This window comes from Aegilops tauschii, chromosome 6 (genome assembly GCF_002575655.3).
Source record: "Aegilops tauschii subsp. strangulata cultivar AL8/78 chromosome 6, Aet v6.0, whole genome shotgun sequence".
Classification (NCBI taxonomy): Eukaryota; Viridiplantae; Streptophyta; class Magnoliopsida; order Poales; family Poaceae; genus Aegilops; species Aegilops tauschii.
In genome coordinates, this window is record NC_053040.3 from 90,310,978 (window position 1) to 90,325,579 (window position 14,602).

Below are 14,602 nucleotides of genomic sequence, written 5' to 3' on the forward strand. Positions count from 1 at the left end.
CAGAGTTCTCCTGGCTACGTACGGGGAGGCAGAGTTCTCCACGACCCAGTTTTTTGTCTTGCATGTAAGTCTTCTGGAATTTTCATGTGATGGTCCCGCCGAAGTGGCCTAGGGCGGAACCGACAAAGGGGTCCTTGGCCCGGCCCATCAGACCGAGAACCGACGTCGTGAGTGGCCGCCGGGACACCGTCAACAACTGTTCACAGCTGAATTTATCTGTTTGAACTTGAAATTTAAATTTTGGTCCACAAGTTTTTTTGTTTGGACAGCAATTTTTTGGTCCACAAGTTCACAACACTAGTGAGACCAAAGAGCCCCGTACAGCCAGTCCACCACGGTGCACGGCATCCCACACCAGTCCCCATTTGTTCAGCCTGCTCGCCTCGCGGAGGTGAGGTCTCTCCCTCCCGCCCGCCGACAAAACCCTAGCGGGGCTCCGCCGCCATGGACGCCGCCGCAGGGGGAGGAGAGGGAGAAGTATTTGTCAACTACGCCCAAATCGAGGAGTACTTCAACAACATGGCACTGGAGGGCCCGTCCGCGCAGGACCGCGTGGACGGCATCGTCTCCCAGATCATCTCCCTCCTCCCCGCGCCCTTCGTCTCCGCGCCCGACGCCGACGACTCCGACGACGACCACTTCTCCCTCACGTCCTCCGACTCCGAGGACGCCGCCGCCGCCGCCGCCGACCGGCCCGCCGTGCAGGATGGTGACGGCCGGGACCACGTCAGCCACCTCCCGGACGACCTGCTCTGCAACATCATCTCCCGCCTCCCCACCAAGGAAGCCGCGCGCACCATGGTCCTCTCCACCCGCTGGCGCTGCGTGTGGGCGGCGACCCCGCTCCTCGTCGACGACTCCCACCTCAGGGCCGCCGACGGGCCCCGCGATTTCCACGCCGTGCGTGCGGTCTCGCGCTGCGTGGCCGCTCACCCCGGCCCCGTCCGTGCCGTGCGCTTCACCCGCACCTCCTTCTACCGGCAGAAGTACGCGCTCGAGCACCTGATCGCCAGGCTCGCCGCCAAGAAGATCCAGGACCTCATCCTCTTCAATCGCCCCTGGCAGCTCGACATGCCGCTCCCCGACAACATCCTCAACTGTGCCTCCCTCAGCCGCCTCTACATCGGCGTCTGGCGATGGCGCTTCCCAGACACGACCGCCAACTCGCCTGCCTTCCCCAACCTTCAGGAGCTCGGCCTTTTCCACACCGTCATCAAGGACAGGGAAGTCGATGCCTTGCTCGCGCACTGCCCCAAGCTGAAAATCCTCTCCTTTGCCATCGCGTACATTAGCCGTTCACGCCTCCGCATCAAGTCCAGCAGCCTCCGCGTCGTGATGGAATGGGGATGCAGCTTCGATGAAATCATTGTCGAGGATGCTCCCTGCCTGGAGCGCCTGCTCTTCCAAAGCATTTTGGACCGGAGGCCTGTCAAGATTGTCTACGCCCCTAGGCTGGAGGTGCTCGGCTACTTGGACCTTCAACTCCACGCTCTCGAGATTGGTGGCATGGTCATCAGGGTAACTGCTTATTGTAATTTCTGTCATCTGCACTTAGCATTCATTACGTGACTGTGCAACCAAACAAATTTCTCATTTTATTTTTTTATAATTTGCCTCAATGGCAGGCTGGGATGAATGTGAGAGCTAGCGCCATGCTGCCAAGTTTGAAGATATTAGCTGTCAAGGTCCGATTTTCGCACGACAAGGAGGTCAAGATGCTGCACACCCTTCTCAGATGCTTTCCTCGCCTTGAAACACTTCACATCATGGTATGCCATATCGATATCTGTTCATCTCTGCACTTGTTTATCAATTGCCATTCAAGACGATAATATGGATATCAGCTTATTCAACTGCTAGTTACCCATTGCTATATAGTACCTCTGTTCATTAATATAAGATGTTTTGGCAATTCAAATTAAACTGCCAAAACGTCTTATATTAATGAACAGAGGGAGTATTTGATACTGTAGATACGATGATACTAGATTCACGGGGATGTTTCAACGAACTTCATGGGCTGAAGAACGTGGCCTAATTTAATTGCCCCCCCCCCCTGAATTTAACTGGTGGGGCCCATCCTACTTAACTAAATCACAGCCATTAATCTTTAATTAGCCCGTAAAGTCCCCGTGTGCGTAGCATTACTCAGGTACGATATTCGTTTTAGCACTTGTTATCTTCCCTATACTTGTTTATCGATAATATGGCATTTTGATACCTTTCCTATACTTGTTTATCGATGGTGATTCAAGATGATAATATGAATACCAGCTTATTCCAGTACTAGTTAATTGCTACATGACCCAGATTGATATTGTAGATATCTGTTCTTTGCACTTGTAATTGAATTTTGCTGTAATTTGAAGTTTGATATGCTAAATGCTGACATTGTTTCTTTTTGCTCAATTTCAGTTCATTCAATCCACTTCACCTGATGGTGTACATTGTGCTGAGTTCTGGGAGTCTCAGAGCTCTTGCGATTGCCTCGAATCACATCTGAAGACGCTCGTCCTCCACGGATTCCAGGGCCTGGACTGTGAGTTGTTGTTCCTTGGTTACATCTTGAAGAATGGGAAGGTGCTTAAGACGCTGGGAATGGTTTGTAGAGGCAGTGATGATGTGGTATCGGAGGGAGGCCGGATGACATGTTCTGTTGGCGAGGGCAATGCGCCATCGGGTGGAAGTAGTGGCAGTGATGAGGTGGTAGTGGAGGGAGGCCCTATCTCAGGTTCTGCTGATGAGGGCAATCTGTCATCAGGTGGAAGTAGTAGCAGCCATGATGTGGTAATGGAGGGAGTTCCCGTGCCAGGTTCTGTTAGTGAGGGCGATGCGCCATCAGGCAGAAGCACTGGCAGTGATGTTATTTACGTTTGCCCCGCCTCCCCTAGCTGGAGCTTTCAGAACGCCATTGACTTGTCAGTGGAGGATCCCTTCTGTGTGTTGAGGCGTGCCAGGGCCTGGAGGGCTTCTCGAGTTGAGGCATGAGTAGTTTTTGTTTTTGATGCTGGTGGTATTTCACATCGACATGTTTATTTGAGCTGCTAAGGGTGTGGTAGTTTACTTATTAGTTGTGCACTTCTGCATAATTTTGCGGTGAACTGAGAAGGTAGAATGAGGCCATGAAGGTCTGGAAGCTATTTTTACTACTAGTATGTTGCACTCTTTCTTGAGTTCTCTATTGGGGAAGACTAATGTGATTCTGAGATGTGGAAGTGCCCTGGCCGAAAATTGTTTGGCCTTTTGGCTTGTAAAAGTACCCTACTATCAGATGCACAATCTATCTCTACTGATGTTATTTCATCGTGTGTGCTCTTGCTGCTAAGCTGATAAATTAGTACTCCCTCCATAAAGAAATATAAGAGTGTTTAGATTACTAAAGTAGTGATCTAAACACTCCTATATTTCTTTACAGAGGGAGTAACATAGTTCCTGGAATGCAATGTAGTTGACTGATTCTCGCCCCATGGGGTGATAATATCCTTGATGAACAAAAACAGGCGGAGCCGTTTTGTTGTTGATCCGGTAGCTATGGCGGAAAAATCCACACATTTTCAGGCTGCGTTCTGAATTTGTAGTTCCCATTGTTTCCCAAAATTATGCTTGTGTCGACAGTTGTAACAACGATACGGTGTGGCTACCTGTTTCCAGTTTTACTCTGTCGCTACAAAAAAAAAATGTTGCCCAACATTTTAAGCAGACCAAGAGTGTTGTGAGGTGCTGCACTTTTGTGTCGAAACCAATAGCTATGGAGTACCTACTGGAGGTCACAGTAACTACTGATCTAGCAACAGCCACCTGCACGTACCACATGAGCAGAATTAGGGTGTCAAACCTGGCAAGGTATAGTCGCTCTGAGAGCGGACCACGGGTGTGTGGCTTGATAGAGAACCCCGTGTATTGAGGAACTCTTGCTGTCGGATTGTAACCCTATCCTTTAAGAATAAACTACTATTGATCTTGCCAAAAAAAAAAGGTGTCAACCCTTGCGACAAAAAAAAAGGAACCCATAATACCGGTTACAGATCAAAATCAATCGTCACTTGTAAAGATCTAGCTCTCTCACTCACGAATCACTGGAATGGAATTTCACGATTACAACGAGTGCAAGGAATTCAAATCCAGGCGGAAGCCTTCCTTCCTAGCCAACGAACAAGCACACGTACTAGAAGCATTAGCGCGCTTTGCTGCGCCGGAACTGCCATAACGATCTGTCAAACTTATGCTTGCTTCGCTGCACAAGAAGATATGGCAAATAACCATTCATTTATTTTGACAACAGTTCCAGTAAAAAAGGAAAACAATCGGAAATTGGCAATGGCTTCTAGGTGTATATGCCTTCATTGTCTAAATACTTTTGAGAAGTTGAAAAGTTCCAAACAAAAATCCCGCGTGTATATCCGCACATTCTATATGCGTGCATAAAGTTTTCGGTGAAAACGAGGTTTTTTGTGGCTTGTGTAAAAAAGACAATTTCTGATGCTTCATTACAACTATTCATTTTCCATTTCTTTATTTTTTTACACAAGCCACAGAAAACGTCATTTTTCACCGAAACTTTGTGCATGCACATAGAATGTCCGGATATACCTGCGGGATTTTTGTTCCGAATTTTTTAACTTTTCAAAATGTGTATTTTAACTCCGCCTATGTTGTCTCAACATAGCCGGTCCCAAGCCCGGGTAAAGGAGAAGGGTTGTGATAGGCTTGGCGAGCCAACGTAAAAACTCAGCCACTCTTATGGAGATGAAACCCAAAAGAGTGGCGCGCCGTATCTTGATCCGGATACGGTGGCAAGTGAGCGAGGATCGGGCCGTCGCATCCTTAGTGGCGCGCTACATCGGCGCCCGGATGTAGTGGAAAATGAGCAAGGGTCTTCGTATTTGACTTGACGAGTGCGAGGGGTAAGGAAGCTAGCCGAGCCTAGGAGGATTCGATTAGGTAGCCGGAACGTAGGGTCTCTGACAGGGAAGCTCCGGGAGCTAGTTGATGCAGCGGTGAGGAGAGGTGTTGATATCCTTGGCGTCCAAGAAACCAAATGGAGAGGACAGAAGGCGAAGGAGGTGGAGGATACCAGCTTCAAGCTATGATACACGAGGACGGCTGCAAACAGAAATGGCGTAGGCATCTTGATCAACAAGAGCCTCAAGTATGGAGTGGTAGACGTCAAGAGACGTGGGGACCGGATTATCCTGTTCAAGCTGGCAGTTGAGGACTTTTGGTTCTCAATGTTATCAGCGCCTATGCCCCGCAAGTAGGCCACAATGAGAACACCAAGAGGTAGTTGTGGGAAGGCGTGGAAGACATGGTTAGGAGTTTACCGATTGGTGAGAAGCTCTTCATAGGAGGAGACCTCAATGGCCACGTGGGTACATCTAACACAAGTTTTGAAGGGGCGCATGGGGGCTTTGGCTATGGCATCAGGAATCAAGAAGGAGAAGATGTCTTAAGCTTTGCTCTAGCCTACAACATGATTGTAGCTAACACCCTCTTTAGAAAGAAAGAATCACATTTGGTGACTTTTAGTAGTGGCCAACACTCTAGCCAGATTGATTCCATCCTCTCGAGAAGAGAAGATAGGCGTGCGTGCCTAGACTGTAAGGTGATACCTGCTTATGCTGGTTGCTGACTTCCGCTTTCGGATTCTTGTCCAGCGGGATAAGCGTGTCAAAGTTGCTAGAACGAAGTGGTGGAAGATCAAGGGGGAGGTAGCTCAGGCGTTCAAGGAGAGGGTCATTAAGGAGGGCCCTTGGAAGGAAGGAGGAGATGCGGACAGTGTGTGGATGAAGATGTGTTGACACCAGATTTTGGCGTGGTTAAGAACTTGATTAAGATGGCCTCAAATAGAGAAGTGATCCACATGAAAAAGTTTCATATTGTCGATATGAACATCTTTGAAGTTTGGGTTATCGCCATCCGACCTCATCTCGTGGGCCGAAACTATGCTAAAAATATTAGGATTTTGTATTCAGAGTATTGTTCGGCCAATTAGGTCTTCAAGACGACCTCCTATGGGAAAATTTTCTACACGGGTTGTCTTCGCCTCATCGAAACGATCAATTTTAATATAAAGAATGTCTCCATCGGAGTTCGTATGAAAAAGTTAGAGCCAAAACAGTGTGCTGCAAAATTTTAGCCCGGAAGTTCCGGGCAAAACTTCCGGGGAGGTTTCGGGCTAAACAGAAAGTTCGCACGCGGTTCGCCCCGAAAGCTGGAATTTCAACATTATTTATAGATTTGCGGGCCAGAATTCAATATCAAGATGACCTCGGATGAAAAAGTGATGAACTGAAGAGTTTTTCTCCATTGGAAGATCTACAACTTTGCTTTTTGGATCATCGCGATCCGAGGCCATGTGCAACCTGCATGAGCTATACAAGAGGGCTACTTGATGTAATTTTAGCCCGGAAGTTCCGGGCTGACCGGAAGTTCCGGCCCTCGTAGTCCGAGTTAGATTATCTTTTGATGTTTTGGACGGGATTTGAGTCATTTTCTTGTACGGAAAGTCCAGCCGCCTCATATATATGTAAGGGGTGATGGCCGATTGAATAACAACACACAATCGCAAACGCATCTACCACTTTTTTCATCTACGTTTTGTCCTCCCCCCGTTCTTGCTCCCTCGTTCTTCGTCATTCTTCGTGTTGAAGAGCTGCGAATCCCGAGGCTCTAGGGGCGGCTTGACCGACCTAGGGCAGCCCATAGCCGCCGCACTCCCCGACGGGGTCCCTCCCGGGAGTGTGGGGTTTCGGGTCCTCAAAAGTTCTCTCCGGTCGTCTTGCGAATCGCGCTTCCGGTGAGACTCCTTCGACGTGAGCTGCGGTGCATCACCCCCGGCGTCGAGGGTACACGTGACGTGTTCGTGTGCGAACACACTTTTTGGCGACTCCGCTGGGGATAAAGAGCAATCATCATCATCCATCATGGTCGATCTTCCCAAGCCATCTGAAGTGGATGCCGATAACATCATCAAGCCCAATTTTGAGGAATTATCGGCAGAGCATCGCGAGCTTTTGAGGAGTACAAGAAGGCGCGTGAAGAGAAGGAGATGCAGGAGTTCCTTGCTAAGTTCAAAAAGGATCGCCAAGGCAACATCACTTCAATTGAAGAAATCAAGTTTCCTCCTCTTCACAATGAGCAGGTAGAACCGGCTGTAAGCAAAATCTTCTCTCCTGAATAGTCGGCTGATATTTCCACTCTTATTGCTCAGAATAATGATCTTATTTACCAAGCTATCATAGACAATAATACTGCTCGAAATAATACTCCTCAATCATATAATGGTAGTGGTAGTATGTCTGCTGGTGTGGAAAACTTTAGTCAAACTTTACCTATTTGATCGGCGCCGCCCGTGCCGTTGAATTCTTATCCCAGTCAGACAAACCAACTTGTTGCTCCACCCTTTAATCCTACCATGAACGTACCAAGTTCAGTGAATCCAACTACATTGCTAGGTTACGATTCGGCAAGTCCAAGTGGATTGCTGCCGAACTATGGTACAACATACAAACCACCATCTCTTCCGACTAGCACTGTACCAACTATTAGAAATCATATTCACCATGCGCCACAACCACATGCAGCGTCACTCAATACGAGTGATATTTTGGCTAATGTCAGAGAGGAGATGTCTAGGGTGTTCCGACAGCATTGTGGGATTGAACTACCTAAACCACGAATTTCCAGGAAACCATATCTAGAAATTTTTGATGCCGTGCCATGTCCTCCCGGATATAAAGTTCCAGATTTTGTTAAATTTAGCGGAGAGGGAAAAAAGACTACATGGGAGCATGTTAGTCAATACTTGGCACAATTAGCTGAGGCAAGTTCACGAGACGAGTGGAAAGTACGTTATTTTCCTTTATCTTTAACCAGTACTGCTTTCTCGTGGTTTTCTGCGTTACCACCCGGTTCTATTACTACATGGTTTCACTTGGAACAAAAGTTTCACGATCATTTTTATAGTGGTGATAATGAGCTTAAGTTGTCACATCTTACATCGGTTAGGCAAAAGCATGATGAACCAGTCTCCGATTACGTCAAGAGATTTAGAGATACAAAAAAACGGTGCTATAGTTTGGTGATAACTGAGAGAGATTTGGCTGATCTTGTGCTTAGTGGTTTGAGAACTCACATTAGAGAAAGTGATAGAGGCAAAGGTGTCCCGTCTTTCGATGAGATGATGGATATCGCTTTGGTGGAAGTCGACTTTGACGATCCGACTACGAACGTGCGATGACGTCGCGCCTTAGCAATCGCTAAACCAACTCCGAGAGGTTATTGACCACGCCGGAGCACGATCAACCTGACCACGAGGGTCTGTTTCCTACGAGCAAACGAAGAACAAGCAAGAAACTGAGATTGCAATCTGGATATTGCGAATATAAGATGAAAGCTTTATTGATCAAGGTGGGGTTCTGTGACGCCTTTGTCTGGTCGTTGAACACAAACGAAGTACGCGAAGTTGCAGCTATGGCGAACTTTTAATCTAAACAAAACTCAAAGTCTAAACGACGCCCTAAGGGCTGTATATATGGAGGAAGAGGGGGGGATTTCGTGGCCCTTGGGGAAGGGGTCCGAAACCAACCCTATCTCTTGTTTCCCCACACATACGGACTCTAAAAACAGCCTATACTCAAGTATTTCGAAATTACATGGGCCTGGCCCAATAATAAGGTGGTGCAACACCTAGAATAGCCTCTGGACGAAAGTTATGAAGTAGCATCTTGTATATTTCGTCCAAGGCTTCATGCACGCATTATGGTGGCTTCAACGTCCTGAGATCATCACTTGTAACTCCGTTCTTGTTCCCCATGCGCATGCCATCATCTCCATGCTTGTTCTTGCTCCAATGTTCATCCTTCTCAAAGCTAGGCCCTTCATTTGTAAGCAAAACAAATGTATCCAATTTAGGCAGCATCATATTCTCATGAACATTAGAATCATTACCAAGAAACGAAAGTACCTGGTAATTTAATTGGCGTGCGCGAGCTCTAGTAACTGGTCCAGTATGTATAGCAGCTCATCTCCCTCATTTCGGGCTGTGGGTGTAACAATGGTATTGATGTCCTCATCATCCTCCCCTTCTTGAAATGAAGTCGTCCTCGACGGAAGCTCATCTCCCTCACCCAAATAAGGCTTCAAATCTGCAATGTTAAAAGTGGGACTAACCCCAAAATCTGCAGGCAGCTCAAGTTTATATGCATTATCATTTATTTTCTCTAACACCTTAAAAGGACCATCAGCACGTGGCATTAGCTTTGATTTGCGCAAATCAGGAAATCTATCCTTACGCAAATGTAACCAAACAAGATCTCCAGGTGCAAACACAACATGTTTTCTACCCTTATCTCCAGCAAGTTTATATTTAGCATTCATACGCTCAATGTTTTCCTTAGTTAACTCATGCATTTTTAAGATCAATTCAGCACGTTGTTTAGCATCAAAATTAACCTTCTCCAAAGATGGAAGAGGCAACAAATCAATAGGTGCACGAGGTAGGAAACCATACACAATTTCAAAAGGGCACATCTTAGTAGTAGAATGCAATGAACGATTATAAGCAAACTCAATATGAGGCAAGCATTCTTCCCACATTTTCTTATATATTCTTCAAAACAGCCCTAAGCATAGTAGACAATGTTCTATTGACTACTTCAGTTTGTCCATCAGTTTGGGGGTGACAAGTAGTACTAAAAAGCAGTTTAGTCCCCAACTTAGCCCATAAACATCTCCAAAAGTGGCTAAGAAATTTAGTATCACGATCTGAAACAATAGTATTTGGCACACCATGCAAACGAATAATTTCACGGAAGAACAAATCAGCAACATTAACAGCATCATCGCTTTTATGACATGGTATAAAGTGTGCCATTTTTTAGAATCTATCCACAACAACAAATATGCTATCCCTCCCTTTCTTTGTTCGAGGTAAACCTAAAACAAATTCCATAGATATATCCTCCCAAAGAACACTAGGTACAGGCAAAGGCATATATAAACCATGAGGATTGAGTCGTGACTTAGCTTTTTGACATGTAGTGCAGCGAGCAACAAAACGCTCAACATCCCGTCTCATCTTTGGCCAAAAGAAATGTGTAGCAAGTACGTCCTCCGTCTTCTTCACGCCAAAGTGTCCCATTAATCCTCCTCCATGCGCCTCCTGCAACAACAAAAGACGAAGAGAGCTAGCTGGAATGCATAGCTTGTTAGCACGGAACACAAATCCATCATTAATGACAAACTTGTTCCAGGTTCTTCCTTCTTTACAATTCTGCAAAACATCTTTAAAATCAGCATCATGCACATATTGATCTTTGATGGTCTCCAAACCAAATATTTTGAAGTCAAGTTGTGACAGCATAGTATAGCGACGAGACAATGCATCAGCAATAACATTTTCTTTACCCTTCTTGTGTTTAATGACATAAGGGAAAGTTTCAATGAATTCAACCCATTTAGCATGTCTACGATTCAGTTTAGCTTGACTTTTAATATGTTTCAAAGATTCATGATTAGAATGTATAACAAATTCTTTGGGCCATAAATAATGTTGCCATGTTTCTAAAGTCCGAACAAGAGCATATAGTTCTTTATCATAAGTAGAATAATTCAGAATAGGCCCACTCAATTTTTCAGAAAAGTATGCAACAGGTTTACCATCTTGTAATAACACACCTCCTAATCCAATTCCACTAGCATCACATTCAGGCTCAAAAGTCTTATTAAAATCAGGAAGTTGGAGTAAAGGAGCATGTGTCAACTTATCTTTCAATACCATGAAGGCTTCTTCCTGTGCGGTACCCCAAACAAAAGGCACATCCTTCTTTGTAAGCTCGTTGAGAGGTGCAGCAATGGTGCTGAAATCTCTCACAAAACGCCTATAGAAACCAGCGAGGCCAAGGAAACTCCTCACTTGTGTGACCGTTTTGGGCTGCGGCCAACTCTCAATAGCTTCAATCTTGGCTTTATCAACTTCAATTCCCTGTGGAGTAACAACATAGCCAAGAAAAGATACTCGGTCGGTGCAAAAGGTGCACTTCCCAAGGTTACCAAACAAACGTGCATCACGTAGAGCAATAAAAACAGCACGTAAATGTTCCAAATGTTCTTCCAAAGATTTGCTATAAATCAGTATATCATCAAAATAGACTACCACAAATCGTCCAATAAAAGCACGTAAAACTTCGTTCATTAGTCTCATGAAAGTACTAGGTGCATTAGTTAACCCAAAAGGCATGGCTAACCACTCATATAAACCAAACTTAGTTTTAAATGTTGTTTTCCATTCATCTCCCAGTTTCATACGAATTTGATGATATCCACTACGCAAATCAACTTTGGAAAATATTGTAGAGCCACTCAATTCATCAAGCATATCATCTAGCCTAGGAATAGGATGACGATAACGAATAGTAATGTTATTAATGCCTCTACAATCAACACACATACGCGATGTACCATCCTTTTTAGGCACAACTATAATAGGAACAACACAAGGACTAAGAGATTCGCGTATATAACCTTTGTCGAGCAGCTCCTGTACTTGATGCATAATCCCCTTCGTCTCCTCTGGATTGGTACGGTATGGTGCACGGTTGGGTAGCGATGCACCGGGAATTAAGTCAATTTGATGCCCAATCCCTCGAATAGGTGGTAATCCCGGTGGCACGTCTTGTGGAAAGACGTCAGCGAACTCCTGCAAAATATTAGTGACAGCAGGGGGCAAAGAGGAAGGCATGTCCGCGAATGAAAATAATGCCTCTTTGCACACAAAAGCATAGCAAACAGGTTTGTTGAAATCTAGCTCATCAATATCAGATTTTGTGGCAAGTAAACATGCACTTTTTAATTTAATTTCAGAAACAACACTAGATGGTTTATTATTAGGTTTCATTTGTTGCTCAAATTCTTTTGCCACAATCTGATTTTCACTCTTATTTTTCTCCTGTTTTGCTTTATTAGCTCTATTAATGTCATCTTTCAAAATGGAATCAGGAGTCATAGGAAGCAAGTAATATTTTTATCCTTATGAACAAGAGTATACTGATTGTTTCTACCATGGTGTACAGAATTTTTATCAAATTGCCATGGTCTACCAAGTAATAAGGAACATGCTTGCATGGGTACCACATCACAATCAACATAATCAGCATATGTAGAGATACTAAAATGCACACGAACAGTACGTGTTACCTTAACCTTGCCGCTGTTATTGAACCATTGGATGTAGTAAGGATGTGGATGTGGTCTTGTGGTGAGAGATAGTTTCTCCACCATCTCCATGCTAGCCAAGTTGTTACATCTCCCTCCATCTATGATGACGCGAACAGAACCTTTGTATGGAACAAATTATGCCTCTGATTTTGCTCTGCTTGTGTGACCTGCACACTCAAAACACGTTGAGCAACTAAACATTCATACCTGTCAGCGTCTTCAGGAGCCATGTATTGCGTCTCATTTTCAGAATCATCTCCACCATGTTCTTCACGTGTAATAAGAGCCAAAGTCTCATCATCATAGTCACTAGCGGACTCATACCCACCATCCTCAATAGCAATCATTACACGCTGAGATTTGCATTCTCGCGCATAATGTCCTCTTCCCTTACAACGACGACAAATAATATCACTCGTGTGCCCTGTTGATGCCATGGAAGAAGAAGAGCTCTGTGCAGGCCCGGCAGGTGCGCTCTTGGCAGATAGTGGTGGTTGTGCCTGCTTTTTTGTATCACGGCTGGACGTGGAACCTAATGGAGGTGCTGGTGCAGTGGAAGTAGAAGATGCACGCGGTGTCCATGATGAAGGTCGACCTGCAGAAAAGTTAGTTCGCGCCAATGCTTGTCGATCCTGCACTTCACGTTCAGCTTTACAAGCAAGATGGAATAAACGAGTGATATTAGTATACTCCTTATACTCTAGAATGGTCTGAATCTCTCTATTTAAACCACCCATAAAACGTGCAAGCATAGCTTCATTCTCCTCAACAATACCACATCTAATCATGCCAGTTTGTAATTCCTGATAATATTCTTCTACAAAAAATTTCCCTTGTCGTAAACGCTGCAGTTTTTGAAGCAATTCACGTTGATAATATGGTGGAACCCAATGAGTACGCATAGCAGTTTTCAAAGCAGCCCAAGTAGCTGGAATAGGATATAATCTACAATGTTCAGACCACCATACACATGCAAAACTAGTGAAAGCACAAACAGCAGCAGCAACCCGTCTCTCCTCGGGATATTGTAAACATGTAAAACGTTGTTCAGTTTCTAACTCCCAAGTAAGATATACATCAGGAATGTATCTACCCTCAAACGATGGAATATTCAATTTTAGTTTAGGAACATGGTCATGATCTCGTACCTGAGGTGGTGGTGCAGGCCTACCATTGCGAATATATACCTGAGGTCGACCTGCTGGTGGTGGTGCTGGTGGCTGCACGTAGTTCTGATTTTGATCAACCTCATCCTCATAATCGCTCGCATAATCGTCATCCTCCTCAGCCGCCGCAGTAGCAGGAGCCAAAGAAGCATCAATAGTAGGTGCAGCGGCACCCGAATTTTGACCAGTCTCAATTGGAACGCGCTGTGCTCGTCCCACTTGATTTGGAAGGCGGCGTTGGAGATGTGGTTGTTGTTGTTGTAGAGGTGCGACAGGTGCAGCCGGTGGTGGTTGGGGAAGACGCTTGAGCAATTCATTAAACCTGTTATCCAGCTTTGTCTCAAACGACTTCTCCACGGCATCTATCTTCTCCATAGCCTCTTCAAATCTGTTTAGCACATCTCCCACCTGGCCACTCATCATTTGCTGAAATTTATCATGCAACCCCTTGTTCGTCATGTTCTCCCAATCAGTCTCATCGGCTTGTGATCCTGCCATGGTTAGCAGCAATAGAAACACAAAAGAATATGATCCTACAGACTACTAGGAAGTGGTGGTGATGGTGGTGTGTCACAAATCCTTCAAGCGAATCTCAAATTCTTACCAATTCTTACCCAGCAGCAGGTGGTGATCGGCAACCGTTGTAGTCAAAACTCTCAAAGCTTGGATAGAGCGATTACCAGTGAGAGTCAAACGCACGACGTAGATGTATGTGGAGCTGGGAAGGCTTATAATATGGTAGCAAAAAGGGTCAGCAATAATCAATTCAGATATGCAAAGTTGAATAAACGCTCAACGATGGTACTGTGCTGGTCCTAGGCTAGACCGTGCTAGAGACGCGAGCCTAGAACACTAACAAAATCACGGCGCTGCACGTAAACAAGGGAGGAGCACACTCTGAATTTTTTTTCACTTTTTTTTGCTCCGCAACAATTTTTTTCGAAAAAGTCTACATATGGTCTAAAAACTGCCTAGCCAGAATTTTCCAGACTTATTTTTTTTGATACTGGAACTATTTTTCTACTGCGGGTAACACAAAAGTTTGGGAGTCCTTCTCTGTCACGACTCGGAGTATGGCGTGATCTGGAAATCCAAAATAGAGTAACAAAATACTGGACTTGGACTAGGACTGGTGGCGGAGATGAATCTGGTGGAACTCGGACTGGTGGCAGAGATGAATCTGGTGGAACTCGGACTGGTGGCGGATATATGTTGCAGGT

At 45.3% G+C, this 14,602-nt stretch overlaps 1 protein-coding gene across 1 annotated transcript; it reads left to right on the plus strand.

The window, feature by feature from the left end:
• Nucleotides 1-336: 336 nt before the first annotated feature.
• Nucleotides 337-3,303, plus strand: LOC109740418 (putative F-box/FBD/LRR-repeat protein At5g52460). The gene is made up of 3 exons (XM_020299479.4): nucleotides 337-1,518; nucleotides 1,626-1,769; nucleotides 2,416-3,303. Exons 1-3 carry the CDS (start codon nucleotides 445-447, stop codon nucleotides 2,986-2,988), a joined length of 1,791 nt encoding a protein of 596 aa, XP_020155068.1. The 5' UTR covers nucleotides 337-444; the 3' UTR covers nucleotides 2,989-3,303.
• Nucleotides 3,304-14,602: the final 11,299 nt, after the last annotated feature.

Coding starts and splice junctions, on each gene's coding strand:
- LOC109740418 (XM_020299479.4), top strand. CDS start 445: ATGGACGCCGCCGCAGGGGGAGGAGAGGGAGAAGTATTTGTCAACTAC. Junction 1,519..1,625: donor TTGGTGGCATGGTCATCAGG/GTAACTGCTTAT, acceptor CCTCAATGGCAG/GCTGGGATGAATGTGAGAGC. Junction 1,770..2,415: donor TTGAAACACTTCACATCATG/GTATGCCATATC, acceptor GCTCAATTTCAG/TTCATTCAATCCACTTCACC.